We start from the raw sequence: 21,577 nt of genomic DNA on the forward strand, positions 1-21,577 counted from the left end.
GGATATGAACACGGGGGTAAGACTATTAATACCACGAGCGAGGTAAGATTAGCCTACGGTAGCTTCTGACAGGCATGTCGAATGTTTTTTGTCTCTCTATAGAATCTCAATTGTGCCAATTAGTTGTTAAGGAAGTGCATCAACTTCCTTACCCTTCAATATGCCAAACGCACGTAACAACTGGGCTCGGGACATCTTCATTGTTGTTCTGTGTCCAGTTCCTCCTAAAAATCTTGCACTTAAGCCAAATCACAAGTTAGAGAGTCTTCACTGGATACATTGTTATCATTGCTAGATGCCAGACGAGAATCTGATCATCAGGCAGTCTATCGTTTCGATCTCTATCATTTCAACATCCAAGCCTCGTCTAACCCTGCTTCTTCTCCTTGACGGTTGATTTGACGCCCTCAACAAAGGCCTCTACCGCTTCGCCACCGCCCCAGGGCATAGCACCACCCCTCATATAACCGCCATTAGGCACCTTGACGCTAAGGGCCTCCGCAATTGTAGGAAGACCACCATCGCGCAGCGCCATGGTCAGGCTTCCAAGTGCCTGGTGGAACTGGGGACTTCTGAGCACTCTCTCCAGCAGATTCTTCTTCTCTGCAAGGCTCAAAGTGGCTGTGGCAGCAGCAGCAGCGTCTGCTGTGGGCTCAGAGTCACCCAGGTCGTCTGCCTCCGTGGCAAGCACGACGATTGCCGGGGGCAGAAAGCTCAAAAGGCTGTCTATGTACTCCTCCGACGCCGATCGAAGCATTGGAATGGTGATCTCGTTCGGAAGGAGGTGGCTGAGGTATGGGAAAGGCTTGTCTGCATGTTGCTGCTGCCCACTTTGCTGTGATGCACTCAAGTTGGCGTTGCCTTGCAATGATGCCAGGAAGTTTCGAACGGCAGCATCCGCGTCAGTGTTGGAGCCACCAGCGGCACTATGAAGCGGTTAGCACAAGAGCATATAATGGAAAAGTCAAGCCATGGGCACTGCGCTGAAAAGCCAAAACTCCGAACCCTTTTGTCTTTTGAAAGGCTCTAAAAGTACAGGTGACGCCATAAGACGGGCCGTCTTTTTCCTCGCCAGTGCCCATGCAGTCCGCGTAACTCTAACGACCCTAGAGCTATGCATGAGGAAGCAACCTACGCTCGTGCTCCATCACCTCCACCTTCTCTGGCATTCTCGCCTTCTTCTCTGATATCGCCTCCCGTGGCGCCAGCACCAGCACCACCGCTGCCTCCCTGGGACTGTTCGTGCCGGTCACCCTGGCCCTCAGCATCTTCCATCGTTTCGTCATCGTCATCGTCTCGCCTGTCGTCGGTGTTGCGAACTTGTGCCAGCTCGCGGCTCACGTTGACCTCCTCGCCCTGGAGAAGCGCATTGACGATTTCACCAATCTTCTTGTCGCGCGGGCTGAACCAGCTGGGGTCTCCGTTGCGCGACTGAGGCTTGGACTGGAGCCAGAAGAAGTGTCTCTGGGAGGAGGAACCGAACTTGAGGACAAAGACGCGACCGTTGGTCTTTGCTGAGGGTTGGTCGGCGGCAGCGTGAGCGACGAATTCACCGTCCATGGGCACCATGACGAGGTCGAGATCGGGGTTATCCATGGTGGCGGTGCGCTCTCGCCAGCAGAAGTGAATCAAGTCTGTAACTTATTAGGCATCTGCAAGAGAAATCGCTAACGACTATACGAACCATCTTCGGAGTAGAGGTAGATGTAGCCAGGTGTCGCCTGTGGCTTGATCTTGTAAGGCTTGCTGGAGGTCTATGATAGATGTCAGCGAACCAGGGTCTGCAACGATTGCGGAACTGCAACACTGACGTCTGCCTCACAGATACCAGCCTTAAAGGTGATTATCGGCAGAATCGACGACGACATGATGTGTTTTCAATTCGGATTTGGGTGGTGAGGAATAGTAGGTTGTTGTCTTGAAGTCCGGATTGGTAGTCGTTTGAATGGTGATTTGGAGAAGGGCGATTGGCGTAAGGTCGAGCTTGTCTCGTTTGGAGCTATCGACCGCAATTGCGTAGGAGCTCCCTGCCTACCGCCTGAGGTGGGTTGGCGGCATCGGATCCATCCACCTCATCCCACCTGTCGCTGGATCCACTGCAGGGGCTCTGCTCTCCCGGCCCGTCCTTACTCCGAAGAGGGGTCTGGCGCTGGGCAACCAGGATGGTGGGGTCCGTGCCGCTCAGAACCTGAGTGAAGAGCACCGCAATCTCAAAATTTTCGACCTGGTCCTTCCCAACCCCACCTTCACTTACTTATTTCTACCTAAACCTCAACACATCCTCCTTCTTCTGCTTCTTTCACAGATACCCCTTTCCCTTCCCTCTACACACTCTTCAAAACGCAAAAATGGGCTTCGCCGACCTTCTCACTGATGCTGGTGCTGCCAGTAAGTTTCTGCAGCGATGATTCTTCTTTCTTTCACGGGCTGACAATCGTGTCAGTGCTGAACAGCTGGCTCACCACCCGCTCCTACATCGTCGGGTAAGTTTTCAACTCCCTATTCACCGCTCCCGAGTCATCCTTCTTCGACACCCCTTTTGGCATTACATGATGAGGAAAATTGGTCCGTGTTTCGGAGGCAGCCTCAAGACCTGCTATTTGACGACAAAACCAGCACTTCGTGCAACTCTGACCCCCGCCTTACCCATTCACTTTTATCTCACAAAGGCAAACTTGGGCAAGACATCGCCGCTAACAATCGGCACAGCTCCACTCCTTCCCAGGCCGACGTTGCCACCTTCAAGGCTCTTCAGTCCGCTCCTGATGCCGAGAAGTACCCCCACGCCGCCAGATGGTACAAGCACATCGCCTCCTACGAGAGCGACTTCGCCACCCTCCCCGGTGATGCGTCCAAGTCCTACTCCGTCTACGGCCCTGAGGCCACTGAGCTCCCCGTGAACTCCGCCAAGGCCCCCGCCGCCGAGGAGGACGAGGATGATGTCGACCTGTTCGGCTCTGACGACGAGGAGGAGGACGCTGAGGCTGCTCGCATCCGTGAGGAGCGCCTCGCCGAGTACAAGAAGAAGAAGGACAACAAGCCCAAGCTCGCTGCCAAGTCCGTTGTCACTATGGATGTCAAGCCTTGGGGTAAGGATTCTTGCTCGAACTATAAATCGAGGACATTTTACTGACTATACTGCAGATGACGAGACTGACATGGCTGCTCTTGAGGCTGGTGTCCGTGCCATTGAGCACGACGGTCTCGTTTGGGGTGCCTCCAAGCTTGTTCCCGTCGGTTTCGGTATCAAGAAGCTCCAGATCAACCTCGTTGTCGAGGATGAGAAGATCAGCTTGTCTGATCTTGAGGAGGAGATTGCCGAGCTTGAGGACTACGTCCAGTCCGTGGACATTGCTGCTATGCAGAAGCTGTAAGGGGCTTTATGATGAACGGGAGGGATGATTTCACGAGGCATGATGGTGGAGACATGAAAAAAAATCCATAGAATCCTCACAAGAAAGGTTATGGCTCAGGAAACACAACAGTTTCTAGCACCAACAAAGGCAGCGTCCTTTGTCGCACAAAGAGTGCGGGCTCAAGGCCTTTTATGAATACAAATGAGGTTATGAAAAACCTTTTGAAGAATACAACATCTCGGTTTCAATTCCTAGTATCTCTGCGTCTCGAATTTTGAATCATGAATGAGGGGTCGGACTGGCACCTTTCGACCTTGATGACTCTTAGCTCTCGCCCAGTCAAAATCCAAAAAAGGTGAAATGTGTATCAAAGTGGGGCGGCGCTAAGTGAGGGGCAATTCTTCGCTTCCATCGAGGGCCCTCCCGGAAGGGTAAGCAAGCCAATGCAACGCGACTGGAGTAGCTTGTGAACCGTGCCTGCGAACCCGCCAGCTTCAAGCTTGCAACGCGAACGTCGACACGAGACGCGCCAGCCGCAGCAACACAACCAGACCACATTCGCTTGCCCAGCCTGAAATACATTCTGTCAAGATGTACGGCGACTTGGGCAATAAGTTGGTATGACCAGGCTCAGAGACAGCCTTTCGTCACGCAGTTGTAAAAAGCTAACGCGTTCGCCAGGTGCAACATGCTAAACGAACCCAAAACCTTTCGCATTTACCAGCGTACCAAGCCGAGATAGTGCGCGCCGTTACGCGCGAAGTTCGAGACCTCGAAAAAGATGTGACGGAGGTTCTTGAGCCTTTTCAGGGCTCCTTCGACCCAGCCACCAACCAAGCAACAGCCTGCACAGTCCTCGTCAACTATCTCTCCATGCGAAGGAACAAGCGATGCGTTCTCGCATACCACCGAACTCGGACAGATAAACTGGAAGAGCTGGCATGGAAAGGAGTCGATGTGCTTGATTTGGCCGGGCAACAAGTACGAGGCAATGCGGGTACATCAACGGGAGGTCCTAATGGCAACGCCGACGGTCCTACGAGCAGTCTAAGTCCGCAAGAGGAGGAGTATGTGAGGCAATACGGTGATCTGCTGGCTGCCTACAAGGGGCAATGGACGGACATTGATCTTACGGGCAGCTTGGAGCCGCCGCGAGACCTTTTCATTGACGTGAGAGTCTTGAAGGATGCAGGAGAGATCCAGACTGAATACGGGTGAGTTTAAACCTCTCAAGCCGCAGATAAGGATTACGTCTAACGCCGAGGATCTAGCGCCATCAACTTGACCAAGAACAGTCAGTTCTATGTCAGACAGGGCGACGTGGAACGGCTGATAGCACAGGGTTATCTCCAAAAACTCAGCTGATGCTCATGAACGACCTCGATCTGGCTGGTTAACCTCGGAGTCTCAAGATAACGATACTAAGAGGAATGTATCTTCATTTCTACCATTCTTGGAAATCTGTGGAGCTCGAGTGGTACGGATGTACGGCTGCCTTGACAAAACCCTTGCACGGATGATCAGATTCGATATTCTCGTCGAAAGCAAGGCGGGGCGCCATTGCCGACAAAAAGCAACCTGGTGCGATGCGTCAAGATGATGCGAGCAGCTCGACATGTGAGCAGTATTCTGCTGGCAATTCGCGGGGTACGCGGGGTGCACTCATGCAGTTTCAAGGGGCTGTGAGCGACCGGGCTCGCGAGAAGAGACCAAGCGGTACAGGCGACTGATTTCTTGCCAAGGTAGCAACAACACAATGAGGCCCGCAAAAAGGGTCTGATGGAGGTTCAAGTAACGGAATCCGGGGCCAAGATGGCATGCGGCATATCTAGGGTTGCTGAGCTGACTGAGTCTGTAACGGGCTCCTTGCTTTTGGGTTGTCAGCGATGAGGGGAGAATTGGGGAATATGTCTCGCATGTGGCAGGCAAACGTGCACGTCGACTTCTTGGGCCACCTCAATAACAAGCCAGTGTGCGGCAGCTTGGACCAGTTGTGGTGGCGCGCGGGGAATGAACATCAGATGTCGCGATATCGGCGGCGGATGAGGAGAACGAAAAGCGATAGCGACATTGGAAGATCGGGCTGCATTGAAACCTCAGACATGTCTACGACCTTGGGCGTCTCTTGAGGCGAATCCAAAGCAGGGCCGCCATCTAACGAGCCGGAGCCGCAATATGGGTAGCCAGTCGGTTGTGGGCAAAACAGCTCAGTTGCACAGCACAGGCATGGCCTTGTGCGCTGCATTGCATCATGCGCCGCATCATAGTCGCTGTTGGTCGACGGTCGACCTGTAGTCCCGGACATGAGGTGACTAGGTATACTCACGGTATACCTAAGCAACTTAGCAGGGGAGGGCCGATGTAGGCCGAAGTAGGAGACAGCGGTTCAAAGGTATTAGTCTGCTGATTGTGACCTTAGCTTATTAGTACGTCTTGCAGCGTTGCAGAACACGTCGAGCCATTGAAGGGAGACGATGACGAGCAATTGACGCCAAATTCTCCAATTGACATGCCGTATTACCCCACGCGAGAGTTGTGAATGAAGCAGAGTTTGACGATGCATTGCATTGGCTCTTTCAGACGTGAGCTTGGGCTGGGATATGGTCACTCTTGAATCTTGATACACCAGACAGAGCGGGATACCCGCTCGACGGTGCGGGCGTCTGGCCTCCGTTCCCCTCCGTATGCTGCCTGCGGCCCACGGCCCACTGGATAGCCCACGATCCAGAGCCTGATGCTTGGCTTGTTGTTGGGAAGTCGTGGAGAGCGGAGGGTACGGATATACAGGCACAGGTTAGGTACCACACCACGACCCACGATGGAGGGAGAAAGAAGTGAGGGTGTGCAGAGAGTGGCCCCGGCCGCCGAAGCCCAGGAGGAAGGAAAAAAAATCCTTGGATCCGAAGTGGGGGAGCCGACTTTTGAGAGGGTGGGCAGCCCAATTGGTCTGCCGTGCTTCCAGTCCAACCATTCATTGAGCGGGACGGAATACTTTCTAAGGCACTCGGTACCCATTTCGCCATTCCATTTGCCTTGCAGCGGCTGTAAGTGGCTCACTGGAGGGGTCGCCGTGCTGTAGGTGCAGGGATCATTCGCGGGCGTTACGTAGTGCAACTCGAGAGTCGAGCGCCATCGGCACCCATCCGCGGGCAGTCAGCGAGATGGATGCACCTACTGACATACTGCCGTGACTGCGTAGGTCTTCGTAGTTCATGAACTAACAAGATAAAGAGTGCGGTGGTTACGGCAACCCGGACTGCGATGGGCTACGGAATGCCCGCACCAAGATACCACGAGGATTTGCGCTGGCTAGCCGTAAAGAGAGGGACAAGCATCTCCCGTCAGGAACAGCCTAGCCGGTAGGTACCTCGACTGAAGTACCTCCTGAGGTACAGAGGGAACTCGGCAAGCTTGGGCGAGTTGGGTGAGTTGGACCCAGCACTTGCGTGCCTCCCATGCAGTAAAAGTGGTAGCATGCCGTAGGAGGCACGCTACTGAGGGGCGAGGGGCCACATGCAAAATGCAAATTTGACCTGGATCAAGGTTTGTCGTTCGTCTAATTCTGCGTGCTACGTGCTGCGTGCTGCGTCGTTCTGCATGCTGTTGCGTTGCGCGCGCTATGCCTTGCCATGTTGACGACAACCTCTTGAACCTCGTCCAATTCTCTGGTACACTTCCACTACTTGCTCACGTCTTACCTTTAACTTACCTCTCAGGTGGCTTTCTCGCTCTCCACGGTCTCCACGCTTTCCATCTCCGTCCCGTCTGCTCTAAACCAGCCCGTCCACCCACTTGGTAGTTCCCTTTATCCAGGTTCGTGCTCTTCTTCCATCTTTCTCCATCCAACCCTTCTTTGGCTTTATTAGCCTTTGCAGCCTTTCCGCTCACGACCCAGAAACCAGAACGGCTTACACGGGCCATCCTGGCTCTGCCCGTAGATCTGGCCCCGTCTGTCTGTTATCTCCTACGGAGTACTACACTTTCCCATCTCTTATCTGCGCCGACACCCACCACACATTTCTCTCCTCTCGCGCACACCCCAGCTCAGCTTCTCATGTTTTCCACGACGTAGAACCTGCAAGAACAGCCGCACCATCGGCCTGGCACCCTGACAATTGGCGCCTTCAAGAGGTGCAACGGTGATCCTCGGTGCTCAAACACCAACTGTTAACATACCCAGTCACCCAGCTAGCTAGTTACCTTGGCCATGTCTTCTCCCAACTTTGCCGGTTTCTCTCCATGGAGGAGAAGAGCCGCTTCCTTGAGCTCCCAGAGATCCCAGAGGAACAGTGCAGAGATTAACCCGGAAAACCCGCTCCTCAGTCCCGGCCGGAACTCACAGAATGCTCCCGATTCGAGAACTCTACTATCCTCTTCCGTGAGCTCAAGTCACCGAGAGCCGATCCGTTCCTTCATCCACGGCAACGTGAGGGACCACCTAGGCAAGCATTCCGTAGTTGGCGCATACGTCATGCAGGACGCACAACCTGCTAACATGCTATCTTTAGCCCCCGTCGACAGCGCCCAGTTCGCCCGCAGCGTGCGCGAAGATACGGCCGAACTCGCCTCGTACCTACTGTCCGACAAGAAGACGGGTCACAGTCCGGCTTTTCTCTCACGGCAACGGTCCCAGTCGTCAGCTCTCGCACGGGAAACCGCTATTTCGGACAACGAGGAGGACGACGATGACGAAGTTACGCATGCGACGAGCTCCGAGACAATACAAGAGGTATCGGAGCCTCCTTCGCCAGATGGAGACGAGGACGAACTACCAGAGGACGGCCCCTCAATCTTGACAAACCTACTCAAGAAGTCACCTCCTCAGTCGCACCGAGACCCGTCACCTGAGCCCCATTCCGGGCCATTGGAACCATCGAGCCCCGGACCGAAGCGAGCGCCCTCTGCGGAGAGACAGGAGCGAGAGGCGCAGCAGCCGGCGAGGATCGTTGTGAGGCAGCCTACCGAGCGCACTCCCCTGATCCCCAGGTTATCGTCTGATAGTCTCGAGAGCTACAACACGAGCGGAGCCAGCACCGAAGTCGATGTGGAAGGACAGAAACAGCGACCTAAGAAGCGGTGGCTGGGAGGTCTGAAGGACCTCACCGTGAACGTCGAGGAGCGCATCGTTCATGGGTACCAGATTGCGACGAGTCCCAAAGCATGGGACCGCCAAGCGTTATGGCAGAATGCTGTGGTGGCCCCAGTATCTTGCTTGCCGGCCGTCATTGTCGGATTGCTGCTCAATGTGCTTGATGCCCTATCTTACGGTATGCTCCTCTCTTGAAATGGTCTGCAAAACCAGGGCGTTTGTTCTAACTGGACTAGGCATGATTTTATTCCCCCTCGGCAAGCCCATCTTTGCTGGTCTGGGCTCAGCGGGCATCTCCATTTTCTATGTTAGCACCATTGTTTCTCAGTTGACCTTCTCAACTGGTAGTATTTTCAAGGGAGGTGTCGGCTCCGAATTGGTGAGTTTTGCTCAGATCATGTAATACGGCCATCGCTGACCCTTCCGCAGATCGAGGTCGTACCCTTTTTCCATAACATGGCCCAAACAATTACGGACCATATTGGCGAAGATCAACCCGACGCTGTAATCGCAACGACGATTGTCACCTATGCTATCAGTTCCATGATGACAGGCGCAGTGTTCTATCTCATGGGCAAGTTCAACTTCGGCTACATGGTTGGTTTCATCCCGAGGCACATCCTAATCGGCTGCATTGGAGGTGTCGGCTGGTTCCTGGTTGCCACGGGATTCGAAGTTTCTGCACGAATGGATGGCAGTCTGGAATACGACATGGACACCCTCCACAAGCTCTTCCAGTCCGACACAGTACTTCTCTGGCTCATACCCCTCTTGCTGGCCATTGTCCTTTTCTACAGTCAGACAAGAGGTGCCTCTAAGTACTTCTTGCCGCTGTACATCATCACCATTCCGATTGTCTTCTATTTCTTTGTGTTCTCTCTGGATGCGCTGGAGCCTGATTCTCTCCGAGATCATGGCTGGATTTTTGAAGGGCCACCTGCCGACGAGCCCTGGTGGTACTTCTATACGTTATACAGTGAGCGGACCATGCCTCACGTTTCTAACTATTGCTAATGTACAACCCTAGAATTCAACCTGGTCGAGTGGGATGCCGTGTTGGAGTGCATTCCCGCCATGTTGGCACTCACCTTTTTCGGCATCCTCCACGTTCCCATCAATGTTCCGGCCCTGGCCCTACAAACTGGTGAGGACAATGCTGACCTCGACCGTGAGCTGAAGTTGCACGGCTACTCCAACTTCATCTCCGGCCTATGCGGTAGTATTCAAAACTATCTTGTCTACGCCAATACCGTGTTTTTCATGCGTTCTGGCGGAGACAGTCGGCTTGCTGGCGTCATGCTAGCAGCCTTGACCTTTGGTGTCATGGTGATTGGCCCGAAGATCATTGGCTTTATCCCTATTATGATGGTCGGTACTCTTATCTTCGACCTTGGCTTTGAGCTTCTTCTTGAAGCCGTGTGGCTTCCGAGGAAGAAGCTGAAACTGGCCGAATATTTGACGGTATGTTTTGTTGTTTGTCTTTGACTAGTCTTTTCTAATTGTCTAACTAGGTGATTGTAATCGTCCTGGTAATGGGCATTTACGATTTCGTCATTGGCATTGGTGTGGGCATTATCCTCGCCTTTGCGTCACTAATCATCCAGACCTCGAGAGTATCTGCCGTACGAGCAAGCTATACAGGCGAAATCGTCGGCTCAACCGTACGCAGAAATCCTTCGCAGCACCACTACTTGCAGGAAGTTCGTCGGCAAATCTACATCGTAAAGCTCACTGGCTTCCTCTTTTTCGGCACCGTCGTCAGCGTAGAAGAGAAGATCCGGGCCCTCATCGACGACAGTGCCTTTGCAGAGAGACCCATCAAATATCTCGTTCTCGACCTGTACCACGTCACAGGTCTCGATTACTCCGCTGGTGAAGCTTTCAATACTATCAGCAGGTTACTCGACAACAAGGGCATCGTCATGGTGTTGAGTGGAAAGGACGCGGAAAGTGAGGTTGGCCGCAACTTGCGGGCCATGGGACTGGGTAACGAGGACAATGAAAGCATCGAAGTGACATTGCTTCCCGATCTCAACTCGGCTCTGGAGAGCTGTGAGAACGAGTTGCTCAAGACTCTTTACACAAGCCAGGAAGCGCTCCACAATGGCTCTCGTCACGCACCAACAGCGAGTCTTGACGTCCCTTCGAAGCCAGATCGGGGATCGTTCGATTTGGTCATCAACTCACCAAGACGCAACCATCTGCATGAAGCTGCCAGAAACGCGCTGGCGAACACAGAGTCCTCGGGCACGAAGAGGTGGCAGAGCTTTAAGGAGCCTCTGCGGTTGATGCTGCAGATCTTCCAGGGCTTGAGCGAGAGGAACGAAGACTTCTGGTTCCGGGCAGTTGGATACTTCTCACGGATGGAATATCAGGCCGGCACAGTTCTGTTCACGAGGGGCGAGCCCGCCAAGGGTTTCTACCTGGTGGAGAAGGGCATCCTCCGCGCCGATTACGACATGCCGCAAGGCAAGCTTACAGAGAGCATCGTGGCGGGCACGACGTGCGGCGAGCTGCCCTTCTTCTCGGAGACGGACCGGACGGCCACGGTGACGGTTGATAGGGACTGCGTCGCCTGGCGGATGGACAAAGAGGGATGGCAACGGCTGCAGAAGGACCAGCCTGATGTTGCACAGGAATTGTTGAGGGTTTCGTTGAAGTTGACGAGTGAGCGGATGTCCTCCATCACTTCGTACATCTTAACCACTGCCGGCTAGGCACCTTACGGACGAAGTATCTCTCACGCGATCACCAAGCGCGATTTATCGAGATACTCTACCTATTTCTTTTTCTACGTCGTTGGAGTTGTCAGGATACTAAAAAAGTAGAGAAGGTTGTGTAAAAGGGTTTGGGGTGTCTTTATTTTTCCCGGTACATTGATTTTGGACTTCCCGTTAGCGAAGGTTGTGCTATTTTACATACTTCTTGTTGTTTATAGCTTTTACTCCCTTTTTGGAGTACCTACCTACCTACTTACCTAGACATCAGGCATCGCAGAGCGCGAAATACTCCTCCCTCTGTGCTTACAGAAAAAGCAAAAAACCTTTGACATCAACAAGAGAATCACTTGTCTTGTGCCCTTAAGTTTGCTCTTGTGTCCTTGTCCTTGTCCTACGGGCTGTTGGATGAGCAGTGACAAATTGATAAGAAGCAGATGGAGAAAGAATCGAGTCAGGAAGAGACGATGTCTTGGTACGTTTTGCCGGGGTCTCTGAGACCCTTTGATTCCCGTCCAAATTGTGGTTTGTTTTTGTCTCGGGGGGCATGTTTTTGTGTCGTGTGCTCTTTTTTTTTCTTTCTCTTGCATCGCTCGCTGTTTATTTTCGGTGGCTGTAGTGATATTGATGATGTGCTATTTTGGCCCGCATTCCTGCATTCTTCTAGGTTGGTCTCATAGAACGGCGGCTTCTGGACTTCCTCGTATTGAGTTTCCATTGTTATGTTGAGTCTGACGTCTAGTGTGTATAACATGCCCGGCTCCGTAACCTTGATTGCAAGATGTACTTTGGGAAAGGGGAATTGTATGGCCCTTGAGGCTTTTTGTATGATTAGCTTTTGTGTCCCGTTTGGAAGAACCGCAAGCTAGAGTTTGGCGCGCTTTTCTGGGAGTGAGTTGGAGTCCCCTTTTCCTATCAGGCAGACGCGGGAGGTGGACACCTGTGAATCCCGAGTAAAGAGACTTGTTTGGTTGTTTCTGTGGACGGGTTATCTGGTACTCTACACCCGCTGGGTAAAAGTCGTTTCCAGTGTCGCCCGGCGTTACTGCGTATCCTAAATTCTAATTGAGGATTCCCGTAGAAAGTTGGCGAGACCGCAACGCTGAAGAAGAAGCGGAAGGAAGCCATCTCCGGTATCCATGTTCGTCTCTCTCAATAGAAGCTTGCCTCATCTTAGGAGCTGGGACCTGGGAGCTACCAGTGCCTCGATGGCTCGTAAGGATGAACTCACTCTTGGCCTGCGCAAGATCATGTGATACCTTCTGTGCAGTCAGGAATCACACGCGTATCCTCGCGTTGTCTGGTCTGTCGAGGTTGACGTTGTCACTCCGACCCCTAAATCACCAGGAAGTACCTCCGAGGGATTTGTCTCTGGAAGTCTCCTGGTTGAAATGTTGAGGACCGGTAATAGAGCAGCGGAAACGCCCGGTCATTCTGTGGCATTCAATGTTACCGGATAGTAAGGCACCCAAGAGCCAATATCACCAGCACAGGAAAGATTAGAGGTGTCGTGAAACAACGGGACGTGGCATGAAAGCTGGCCAAGATTTTTTGGGTATAAGTATGAATCAGACATCGCTTGCCGCTGAGTAGAATCGACACCGAATCTAGTGGTCGTGTAAAGGTATCAAATGGAGAACTCGGTTATCGGATCACACTGGACAGATTCCAGGAGTTCCGTTATACATATGTTGAAGACCTTGGAGAAGACATCTCGATCCTTCTCGCAGAGAGACTACTCTCGTGGGAGTCGAGATGTTCTTGCAAGAGACAATATTTCAAAAGACAGACAGCGTAGTCGCTATCTATGAGTTTCATATGAGCCTCGAGTCTGATGGCTACGTACCTTAAGACGTAGGTATCCGCGAGGTAGGTACTCGGCCCCCGGTATATATCAGTAGCTGGGCTATGTTCCCAGCTACGAGGAGCCAAATTTCAGGCATATGCTGCAATCTGACCAGCAACAATGTGACTTTCCTCGCAGTAGAAAGCGAGGCTATCAGGGAGCTCGAACGTGATACCTTTACAGAGTCGTAACCTTTCATCGAGCTCCGACGACTTCGTGAGGTGACACATAAATGACATATGGATGGGCTGGAGCTGTTGACCCTTTTGCTTGGAAATGATGTCGACGAGCTAGTGATCTCGAACTATCATACTCACCGAGGAAAGTGGCAGGTTTCTTGGTCGAGCCATAACCAAGGTACGTCAGGAGAGTCGAGGTCCGGGCGGGCTTCTGCCTCTCTGCAACCATGTTACGACCTCCGTGTCCTAGCCCCAGAGCTCGATAATCGTTGACCTTAAATGGTCAAAATATTAGAGGGAAGAGGGTAGCATACCTCCCATCTTGCAGTGAGCACGGCCGATACTTCAACACTCGAGGGCTATGCTCGGTAGTGGAGAACTCTTTGAAACAGAAAGTTTGACTTTTAGTAGTCTGAGCCGCACAAGACAGCCAAAGAAGCCAAAGACTTGCTTTATGGTGAGCCAGAGATAAGCAGCAGTCGCCGTCGTCGATAACACGACCACATGAGGGTGGAAGGATGATGAATGTCAGAGGCGAAGGGGTCGGTGGAGGCGGGCGATGAAGCACTCTTAGGATTATATCTAGTAATTGACTTCTGCGACACTGGACGGAGATCAAATGTCGAAAACGGGAGGCTCCAACGTCGGCAGCTTCGGATGCGCTGGTAGACTGTACTATTCTGGCTTTGAACTCTACGTAGGGTGGGCAACCGACTTGCTAGAACCTAGTCCTATGTCTTAGACAGTGAAGGGTCGTTGAGGAATCGAACCGGATGGGAGCGTAACGGCTTTGTCGCTGTAGAACTCATTTATTACCCGGTACGTAGCTCCGGGATGTTGGGCACGGTATAGGGGGATACTCAAGCGCAGCAGAATGTGCAACAGCTCTGGCGGCGATATCGAGAAACATGTAGCAAGCAAGTCGCGGGAACGTATCAAGGCCCACCCTGTATTGTAGGTTCGCGACGAATACGGGACCCTTAGAGATCATTGCAACGCAAAGACACGTCGTCGTCGGGGAGATCAAATCGTTGCCGCCATTTTAACCATTCACTATAGCTTCTTTTCGCAAGAAAAGACTTCGGATGAACCTGCCCCCTTTTGGCTGATGAACATCCTCCTTTTAGGCAAACTCATTGCGTTACATCCCGATGTCACCGCCGTCCAACATCAATGCCGTGCCGAAGTCTGGCTCTGCCTGAATTTTGGGAAATTAATGCGTGCAACATGGGGGCCGGATTCTGACGATATAGCATTCACCGCGATAACACATTATCAAATGACGGTGCCACCTGAACTAGGATGGATGGAGCAAACCAGAAAAGGGGACGAAAGAGAGCAGAGACGGACGTTTTTTTATCATATCGGATGTAGAGCGGCAAGTTCGGCCCGGCATAACGGCGAGACTCTCTTTTCGAGTCTCATGCGCTCATATCTGAGTTGCAACACTGGCCGGACTAATGATACTTCACAAGGAAAGTTGAATGCGCCTTCACCAGCAACCCTCCATTGAAGACAACGTTCAAATTTCCGACGTCGACCAGCTCAACGCTGCCGGAAAAAGTCTGATTCCCAACAGGATGAAGTCAAGAAACTGCGCTGCGATTCCCAACTCGCAAGCGCACGCAGGGGATAAAATCGAGCAAAGAGTGCCAAGCTTCGGGTTTGATGTTCGTCCCAAAGTCAATGCTCTTGGGTGTGAGAGGTACCTTCTAGTATGCGCGAACCTCTATGGACGTCCTTTCGTAGTTTCCATCCCAACCCTCTGTTCTAGAACTATTCTCTTCAAATTTAAGCTTTGTGTAATAATGCGAGGGAAGGAGAAACATCCCACCTGTCATCATCTTCTTCTCCGATACCTTTTCGGTTCTTCGCCAATATAGCCGAACCAAATACAAGGAAGCCGAAAGCCGAAAGAAGAACAGACGGATCGGAACTTGACATAACCTCACCCCCTATTCTGGGCAGAATAAAACAAATTCCAGGCAGAATAACCAAAAGGCCACGGACCGGTCAGCCTCGTTGTCTTTTTTTTTCTCTCAATCACGCATATTGACAGCTTCTTGGCGAGGGCCCGAGTTGCACCTACTTATACCGTGACTGCTGATTAATAATACTTCCCCTCTTGATCGAAGAAGAATCTCACGCAGAAACTAAAACGCGGCACCTCGTCGTCGGATTCGCCACCACTAATACCAGCCCAAGGAAGGAAGGACGAAAATAAATAAATAAGGGTCCTGCACCCGAATTCTACACCCGGAAGGGCGCGGCGGCGTACGTGCGTCAATCCGTCAACGGGCATAAAAGCAGGAGTGGAGCCGCCCGGACTTTGACGTACCGGAAATCCCACGTTCACACTACACACCCCAGGCCATCCGTACGAATCCTCAACCTTAATTATCTCTTCTCCCATTTTCCTGCGACGCTGTCATTTTCCGAATTACGCTAGGGAACACACCTAGAGAAGAAGAAGAAGAAGAGTACAAAAAGGGAAAAAAAAAACCAATAGAACATGAGCTTGCGATCAATACTGAGCGGCGGCCGAATAAAAAAGCCAAAACCAAAGCCGAAGCCATCAGCTTCGCCACGGAAGAATAGCGGGACGAGTAGCCCCCGCAAGTCCGCCGGGGGCAGCAGCAGCAACGCCAAGAGGAATACCACTACCCCATCAGACGTACAAGATGACGACGGCGGCTACGACGATGACTTCTTCCACGACAGGCTCGACGATGCAGGGCTCGTCGCGGCGCTGGCGACGGACATGTCGCTGCGCGACGTCGTCCAGGCCATAAAGTACACCCGCAGCCGCATGTTCGGCCCCGTCCCCACGGAGGCGGCCGGCATGAACTCCACGCGCATCGCCGAGGTGCTCAATTACCGCAGAGCCATGCCGGGCATAGTGACAACATCGCATCTCCACGCGCTCCTCGCCTCGCCTACGGCAGTGGAGCGCGAGGTCGCCGAGTTGCAGCGCGGCGGAGCGCTGCGCAAGATCTACGTGCAACGCCGCGGCGGCCTGGGCGAGGCTCTGATCCAAACTTCCGAGCTGGAAGACATGATTGCAAAATCGGCAGAGCTGGACGACGACGCGAGGTCCGCCTATGTCAAGTTCCTCAGAGAGAACCCGCTGGCGCAGACGATGCCGCGACTGGCTTGCGGCGGCCATAAACAGGCCGATGCCCTGGTGCGGGCTGGGTTTCTTACATCCAGTATACATCCGCAGCACGTAAATACACCTTTAATGAATTTACACTTGCGCCCTGAAGACCGCGGTAGCTTGATGAGCATACAGGCAGTCTCCCGCGCAGCATCCGGAAGCTTCGATGCCGTGGGCGGACAAGGAGGAATACACGCCGCGGGTGGTGGGGGAGGGGCGCCGCGTCTATCCCGCGGCGGCGGCACCGCCGACGCGTCATCATATTCGGGGGCCGAATTCACCATCGCGGTGCCCGGGAACGGGTCGTTTCTAAAACTGACCGCCGCCGCTGTGGAGCACCTCGCCCATCTCCTGTCCAAATCGCAATTTAGGGAGATGCCCGTGTCTATGCTCCGGGAGCGGTGGGAGGGTGGCGTAGCCCGTGACGAGGCACGCCTCGCAAGGAGGGCCAGGGGAGAATTCGCCGGCGTGCTGCCGGGGAGGACCAAACGATGGAAGGAGTTTTACGGTTTGGAGTTCAACTGGGTGTTGGAGGAAGCCATGGGCGCCGGTCTCGTGGAAGTCTTTGAGACACGGAGCGTAGGTAGGGGAGTCCGCCTGCTGTGATACAGTGATCGTGGTGGTGAGACCCCGGAGTCCGTGTACGTTGTCTGCTGCAGCGGGGAAAGGTTTTAAGCTTGATACCGTGGAAATCCCAAATGTTCTTCGACCAGTCGCTAGCGACTAGAGACACAATGTTGGGAACATCGGCGTCGATGAAACCTGCCTCTTGACAAGCTGCCGTGTCGCTTAGCTCCCATCACGTCAACGAGACTGGGATGCCATGGCCGCCTCCTGGCATGTTCGTCCGAGTGTCGTTTCTCTGAAAATTCTTCGATAAGAAAACAACCGTAGAGATAGAGCTGTTGTAGCACATACGTATAAGACACCCCGATTGAGTCAGTTGCTGCTTGTTTTCTGCTCAGAGTGACTCTTTTCGTAATTTGAGAAGGGACACACTTCCCTACTCTCGAAATACATCACTGAACCGCTAGATAGACGGCAAACCCGTGAAGGGTTGCGCGGCCAGCTTGAAAGGGGAACAAGCCTGTTGATTAGTAAAGTTTCCCCAGAACCCTGGCTCCCTGTCGTTATCTGCCAAGCACGGGATTTGTCGTAAAGGGTGAAGGGTCGTACTTGAAGGCGAGGCGGAGGGTGATGCGGCTCCAGGTTCACCTAGGTAAATCCTAGGGCTTGGGGTTTGATCTTCCATGCTTCGCCCAGTCGCGGAGCAGTGTGCAACTGGACCAACGTTTAGACGAGAAGTGCCGGTTTTTTAAATGCGACTTCGTTAGGTATAGGTCCTTGAGTCATGGAACGGACCTGGAAAAGCCAGAGAGCATGAATGTCAACCGCCTCTCATCCGTTCTTTGCATCGATTTGGGTGCTGCTGTCAAAAGTCGAAAGGCTTGGGACGTAAAGGTGTGGTTGGTAGCAGAAGGCGACACACCCCATCGTTTTGCCTTCACATGGAAGACCAAACAACACACTGCATTGGCCGAGTCGCCAGAAATTCCGGGTTGTATTTGAGGTTTTCGAAACTTACACAAAGGCTGTGTGGAGAGAGGTGCGATAGTGTATGTCCATCTGCAGCTAGTGTTCCAGAGTATAGTATTGTCCGAGCGAAAAGACGTTGGCTCACAACTGTCAAATTGAAATGCCTGCCATACTTCAGCCCACCATCCGAGGTCGGGTGGGAGAGCATGGAAGCTAATCCAAATTCACCCAATCAGCCAGGATACCTCGGATGTCATGGCAGCCGCGCAAGAGTCAAGACACCTGGACTAGTCAGTGTATAGATAATATAGAGCTCATTAATCAAAAGAGCGTTTGTTTGTCAGAAGCTCGAAAACACTCAGCAGAGATCGTCAGAACGAATATGATCCAAGATCGACTGCCCCGTTGCCCCCGTAGACTAGGCTCTTAGCCCACCAGTGAAAAGCATTGGAAACTCCAACATCCTCCTTGGGGGCGCAAGACGTTGCAGCTTGCCTGCGTGCATTAACCAAACGTAGAAAAAGCAATTTTGAGGTGCAGTCTTGGGGACGGGTACCAACTTCAGCCCCAGTGAGATAAATCGAGCTTGGGCCATCCATCACCTATGCTTCTATCTGAGCTCGTGGAACGCTCGCTTTTGAATGGGATTCTAAGTTCCAAGCTCGTCAGTACAGGTACCGTGTTAATGTGGACAGAGGATCGAAGTGCTAAGCATGGTGAGGCACTTGCGCAACGATCCTGCGACGTGGGGATGCGGAGACGGAGCAACGCAGCAGAATGCTAGGTTCATCGGATGACGGGAACAGTAAAGTACGGGATGAGGTCTGGCGGTGATACATGAACGTCCGGCACGACGGCTCGCCGAGAGTGACCCGGTGTCGGGGGTTCTGCCATCCCGCCCGTCATTCTCTGAACGTTTTCTGCTCGAACAGCAGATAGATTGATGGCCTGAGCCCCAGACACCAAGACGCAATGTCCAATGGTGCCAATTTGACCAAATCGAAGGAGGGGCTTCGTAGGATTCGTGCGACCGGGCCAGGCTCTGTGAGATTGCCAGACCAGGGCCATGGTCGCGTTATGCTTCATTGGCGAATGAGATTGGGCGGGGAATGGACGAGGCTGCAGCAGCGCAGCTAAGGTGCTTGTCGTCACACAGACTTTTTCGCCAACAGCGTTTTCTCCAACTCTGGATCGTGCTAGGAAGCTTGCCGGAGACGGCTCCTGCAGACGTGCAGAAAGTGTAGCATATGATGGCTGTTATCGAAGTCTTAGTTCGGCGTGCCTAGTAAAAGATTTGCGCACGGGGACGCCATGGATGGCAGCTCGTTGGCTGGAAGAGGTAGTGATGTGATGGCATCCGGAAATTACAGCGTGGTCCGTCCATATGGAGGTCTCTGGCAATTCGCAGACATTGTTTGATTGCAACAACGGTTGGCACTTTAAAGTGTTTGCCCCCAGTCAGTCCATTTACCGCGCTCTGTCCAATTGTTGATCGAGTCAACGTTGTCGCGGACTCTGTGGATTCGGGGACAGATCGAGAAAGCAGCGAGGGTGATGGGCGGGTCTGAGGAAGATTCATGGAGATGGATCATGGGAACCCGAGCTGTTGGTGCTCGTGGGAATCCGTACAAAATAGGCTCCTTTTGGCGGTAGGAGTGGAGTGACGCGTATCCGTAGCTATACCTGGTATCCTGTGCTACCCAGAATACATACTCTGCACAAATTTGCGAGAGACAGAGAAGCAGACATGTGGCAGCACCATGTCTCGGCGTGGGATGGACAGGTGAGGCTGCGCAAAATCACCATACGTCGTTACATGCGCACCTTGTGTTCTGGATGCTGACGGCGGACGCTTGCTGCTCTGCTTGCTTGAGGGTTGACAAGCACGCGCATATGCGTGCGACGGTGGTACGGAGCTCGCGCATGTGCATCCGCGTCTTGTCGTGGATCAAGTGCCGTCGGTCCCAGCGAGGTAGACGATCCATCATCCCACAAGCTCTCTCTCTCTCTCTCTTTCTCTCTCTCGCAGATGCAAGCCAGTTTGGGATTTGACAGCAGGGGTCTTGGAAGTATCCCGAGACCTAGGGACCAAGTAGTGGCCAGGAGTCAGGCCATAGAGCGGCGTGGCTTATCATCCAAGGACCATGAGGGAGGGATATGGTAGCGCCATGTCTCGAGACGCTTGTGCTTGTGCAGTGAGAAGCAATGCCCATGGTCCAAGTGCTCGCGCAGTCTCTCGCGATTAAAGGGGCGTCCCATTGTGTCGAGTACCTCTGATGCTGGTAGCTCGTGGCGGCACTGTGTATATTCTAGGACTAAGCTGGAAAGGGATCCCACCCTTGCTGTTCCTGAGTTGAGCGATGGTCCTTGCAGGGGATGCGACAGGGGTAGAATCTCCAAGTCTGGGTACCAATTTGACGATGATCAGGCTAGCGAGGGAAAACTTCCTGGGTTGGGCAGCGGGCGTTGTGATTTGTAGGTAGTGTATCTCTTGGACGTTGTCTCTAGTACCTGACTAGTTGCCGACGGGGAAGCAGTTCGTGACGGAGTCGAGGAAGGAGAGAAAAATAGTGCTTGTGCTCCTGAGAGTCCATCGAGGCCGGCGAGAGTTGCATGTGCTAACAGCAGTGTGAATGGCGGGGATGGGGAAATCTCGACCGTGTTGCACGCCCTCGTCAGCCCTGACCGGCCAGCTGGAGGGGTGAAAAGGAAATGGAAGTGAAAAAGGCAAAAATCAGAGACGATGGGAGGGAATGACACAGACACGAGAAAGACAAGCGATAAACGGGGGCAAGGTCGCCAAAGACCAGGGGAGGCAACATCTCTCACTTTCGTCTCCCTTCCTCCTCCCCTTTTTGTGTTTATTGGTATTTGGCACGAGTATTTCGTACATGGATACGTATTGCCCATCTCGCCCGTGACCCCGGTTGCATCTTGTCTTCTCCTTCCTTTTCCCCCTTCTCATCCAACTAGTTCTGGGGAACAAGGTCTTTCTCGATCGACCCAGAGACGACGACTGTTTCTTTCCTTTACGATTTGCAGATATCACGTCCCGCAATCTTAGTTGACGCCGATATCGAGGATCGTCACTTTGTCACTGGGTTTGGCAGCTTATCCCTCTAATCCTATTGCGCAATACTTCCCGTTGTCGGCATATCCAAGCACAACTTTTTGTGGATTCCTCACAAGCTCCCGTCCAGAAAAAGCAAAGAATGGTTTAACGGTACGTACAAGTACCCACTGTTTTTACACTCCTGCACCCTGTCACTTGTCCGCTACTTTGCCCCGGGCAAGTAGGACCAACGAAGAGAGGAGGAGACGGAGAGGAGAAGAGGAGGAGGAAGGTGCTCTCTCTTTTGTCCAGGTTCTTTCCCACTCGTAATAATAGCAAAAGAGAAAAGGGAAAGAACAGAGAGGAAGGGACGTCCAACATTGGACATCCTACGCATCGAGAACGCGCCTAACACGGAACAGACCTTTTCGAGGAAACGATACCACTGGTCTGGAATACCTCGACTCTTGACTCTCGACCTCTTTCACTTTCAAAGTTCTCCCCCTCCTGCATGTCGCCCACGTTTACACTACGTCTACGTCTACGTTCACGACCACGTCCAGATCGCTCCCAACTTATCCGACGGATCTGCCTAGCACCTTCAGCCACTCCTTTACCTTCTTCGCGCCGCCCACGTCTTTGCAC

General features: G+C 52.9%; 6 protein-coding genes across 6 annotated transcripts; 4 read left to right on the forward strand and 2 right to left on the reverse strand.

Moving 5' to 3' along the window:
* Positions 1 to 94: 94 nt before the first annotated feature.
* BDZ83DRAFT_600688 (proteasome complex subunit Rpn13 ubiquitin receptor-domain-containing protein) lies at positions 95 to 2,244 on the reverse strand. The gene is made up of 4 exons (XM_060507049.1): positions 1,812 to 2,244; positions 1,685 to 1,754; positions 1,136 to 1,634; positions 95 to 926 (listed from the first exon to the last, which is right to left on the reverse strand). The coding sequence occupies exons 1-4, from the start codon at positions 1,866 to 1,868 to the stop codon at positions 368 to 370; spliced, it is 1,185 nt and encodes a 394-aa protein (XP_060370854.1). The 5' UTR covers positions 1,869 to 2,244; the 3' UTR covers positions 95 to 367.
* On the forward strand, positions 2,245 to 3,604 carry BDZ83DRAFT_600694 (EF-1 guanine nucleotide exchange domain-containing protein). The gene is made up of 4 exons (XM_060507050.1): positions 2,245 to 2,388; positions 2,444 to 2,483; positions 2,710 to 3,089; positions 3,145 to 3,604. Exons 1-4 carry the CDS (start codon positions 2,349 to 2,351, stop codon positions 3,372 to 3,374), a joined length of 690 nt encoding a protein of 229 aa, XP_060370855.1. The 5' UTR covers positions 2,245 to 2,348; the 3' UTR covers positions 3,375 to 3,604.
* An 81-nt stretch (positions 3,605 to 3,685) lies between these two features.
* Positions 3,686 to 4,742, forward strand: BDZ83DRAFT_335853 (uncharacterized protein). Its single transcript, XM_060502445.1, has 3 exons — positions 3,686 to 3,974; positions 4,038 to 4,570; positions 4,628 to 4,742. The coding sequence occupies exons 1-3, from the start codon at positions 3,948 to 3,950 to the stop codon at positions 4,719 to 4,721; spliced, it is 654 nt and encodes a 217-aa protein (XP_060370856.1). The 5' UTR covers positions 3,686 to 3,947; the 3' UTR covers positions 4,722 to 4,742.
* A 2,662-nt stretch (positions 4,743 to 7,404) lies between these two features.
* Positions 7,405 to 11,292, forward strand: BDZ83DRAFT_336100 (cyclic nucleotide-binding domain-containing protein). The gene is made up of 6 exons (XM_060502448.1): positions 7,405 to 7,798; positions 7,865 to 8,623; positions 8,682 to 8,824; positions 8,875 to 9,421; positions 9,473 to 9,906; positions 9,957 to 11,292. The coding sequence occupies exons 1-6, from the start codon at positions 7,564 to 7,566 to the stop codon at positions 11,160 to 11,162; spliced, it is 3,324 nt and encodes a 1,107-aa protein (XP_060370857.1). The 5' UTR covers positions 7,405 to 7,563; the 3' UTR covers positions 11,163 to 11,292.
* On the reverse strand, positions 11,284 to 11,915 carry BDZ83DRAFT_336112 (uncharacterized protein). The gene has a single exon (XM_060502449.1). The coding sequence runs from the start codon at positions 11,750 to 11,752 to the stop codon at positions 11,423 to 11,425; it is 330 nt and encodes a 109-aa protein (XP_060370858.1). The 5' UTR covers positions 11,753 to 11,915; the 3' UTR covers positions 11,284 to 11,422.
* A 3,469-nt stretch (positions 11,916 to 15,384) lies between these two features.
* BDZ83DRAFT_336208 (serine-threonine protein kinase 19-domain-containing protein) lies at positions 15,385 to 17,162 on the forward strand. The gene has a single exon (XM_060502450.1). The coding sequence runs from the start codon at positions 15,700 to 15,702 to the stop codon at positions 16,948 to 16,950; it is 1,251 nt and encodes a 416-aa protein (XP_060370859.1). The 5' UTR covers positions 15,385 to 15,699; the 3' UTR covers positions 16,951 to 17,162.
* Positions 17,163 to 21,577: the final 4,415 nt, after the last annotated feature.

The sequence above is a fragment of the Colletotrichum acutatum genome (assembly GCF_030867785.1).
Source record: "Colletotrichum acutatum strain CBS 112980 chromosome Unknown BDZ83scaffold_5, whole genome shotgun sequence".
NCBI lineage: Eukaryota > Fungi > Ascomycota > Sordariomycetes > Glomerellales > Glomerellaceae > Colletotrichum > Colletotrichum acutatum.

Bases quoted from the DNA above. Each gene is read 5' to 3' on its own strand.
- BDZ83DRAFT_600688 (XM_060507049.1), bottom strand. From the start codon at position 1,868: ATGTCGTCGTCGATTCTGCCGATAATCACCTTTAAGGCTGGTATCTGT. The intron at 1,755-1,811 runs GTCAGTGTTGCA...CATCTATCATAG, and splicing joins CTGGTATCTGTGAGGCAGAC to ACCTCCAGCAAGCCTTACAA. The intron at 1,635-1,684 runs GTTCGTATAGTC...AATAAGTTACAG, and splicing joins CTACCTCTACTCCGAAGATG to ACTTGATTCACTTCTGCTGG.
- BDZ83DRAFT_600694 (XM_060507050.1), top strand. From the start codon at position 2,349: ATGGGCTTCGCCGACCTTCTCACTGATGCTGGTGCTGCCA. The intron at 2,389-2,443 runs GTAAGTTTCTGC...CAATCGTGTCAG, and splicing joins CACTGATGCTGGTGCTGCCA to TGCTGAACAGCTGGCTCACC. The intron at 3,090-3,144 runs GTAAGGATTCTT...ACTATACTGCAG, and splicing joins TATGGATGTCAAGCCTTGGG to ATGACGAGACTGACATGGCT.
- BDZ83DRAFT_335853 (XM_060502445.1), top strand. From the start codon at position 3,948: ATGTACGGCGACTTGGGCAATAAGTTG. The intron at 3,975-4,037 runs GTATGACCAGGC...CGCGTTCGCCAG, and splicing joins GCGACTTGGGCAATAAGTTG to GTGCAACATGCTAAACGAAC. The intron at 4,571-4,627 runs GTGAGTTTAAAC...CCGAGGATCTAG, and splicing joins GAGATCCAGACTGAATACGG to CGCCATCAACTTGACCAAGA.
- BDZ83DRAFT_336100 (XM_060502448.1), top strand. From the start codon at position 7,564: ATGTCTTCTCCCAACTTTGCCGGTTTCTCTCCATGGAGGAGAAGAGCC. The intron at 8,624-8,681 runs GTATGCTCCTCT...TAACTGGACTAG, and splicing joins GCTTGATGCCCTATCTTACG to GCATGATTTTATTCCCCCTC. The intron at 9,422-9,472 runs GTGAGCGGACCA...GTACAACCCTAG, and splicing joins GTACTTCTATACGTTATACA to AATTCAACCTGGTCGAGTGG.
- BDZ83DRAFT_336112 (XM_060502449.1), bottom strand. From the start codon at position 11,752: ATGCAAGAGAAAGAAAAAAAAAGAGCACACGACACAAAAACATGCCCC.
- BDZ83DRAFT_336208 (XM_060502450.1), top strand. From the start codon at position 15,700: ATGAGCTTGCGATCAATACTGAGCGGCGGCCGAATAAAAAAGCCAAAA.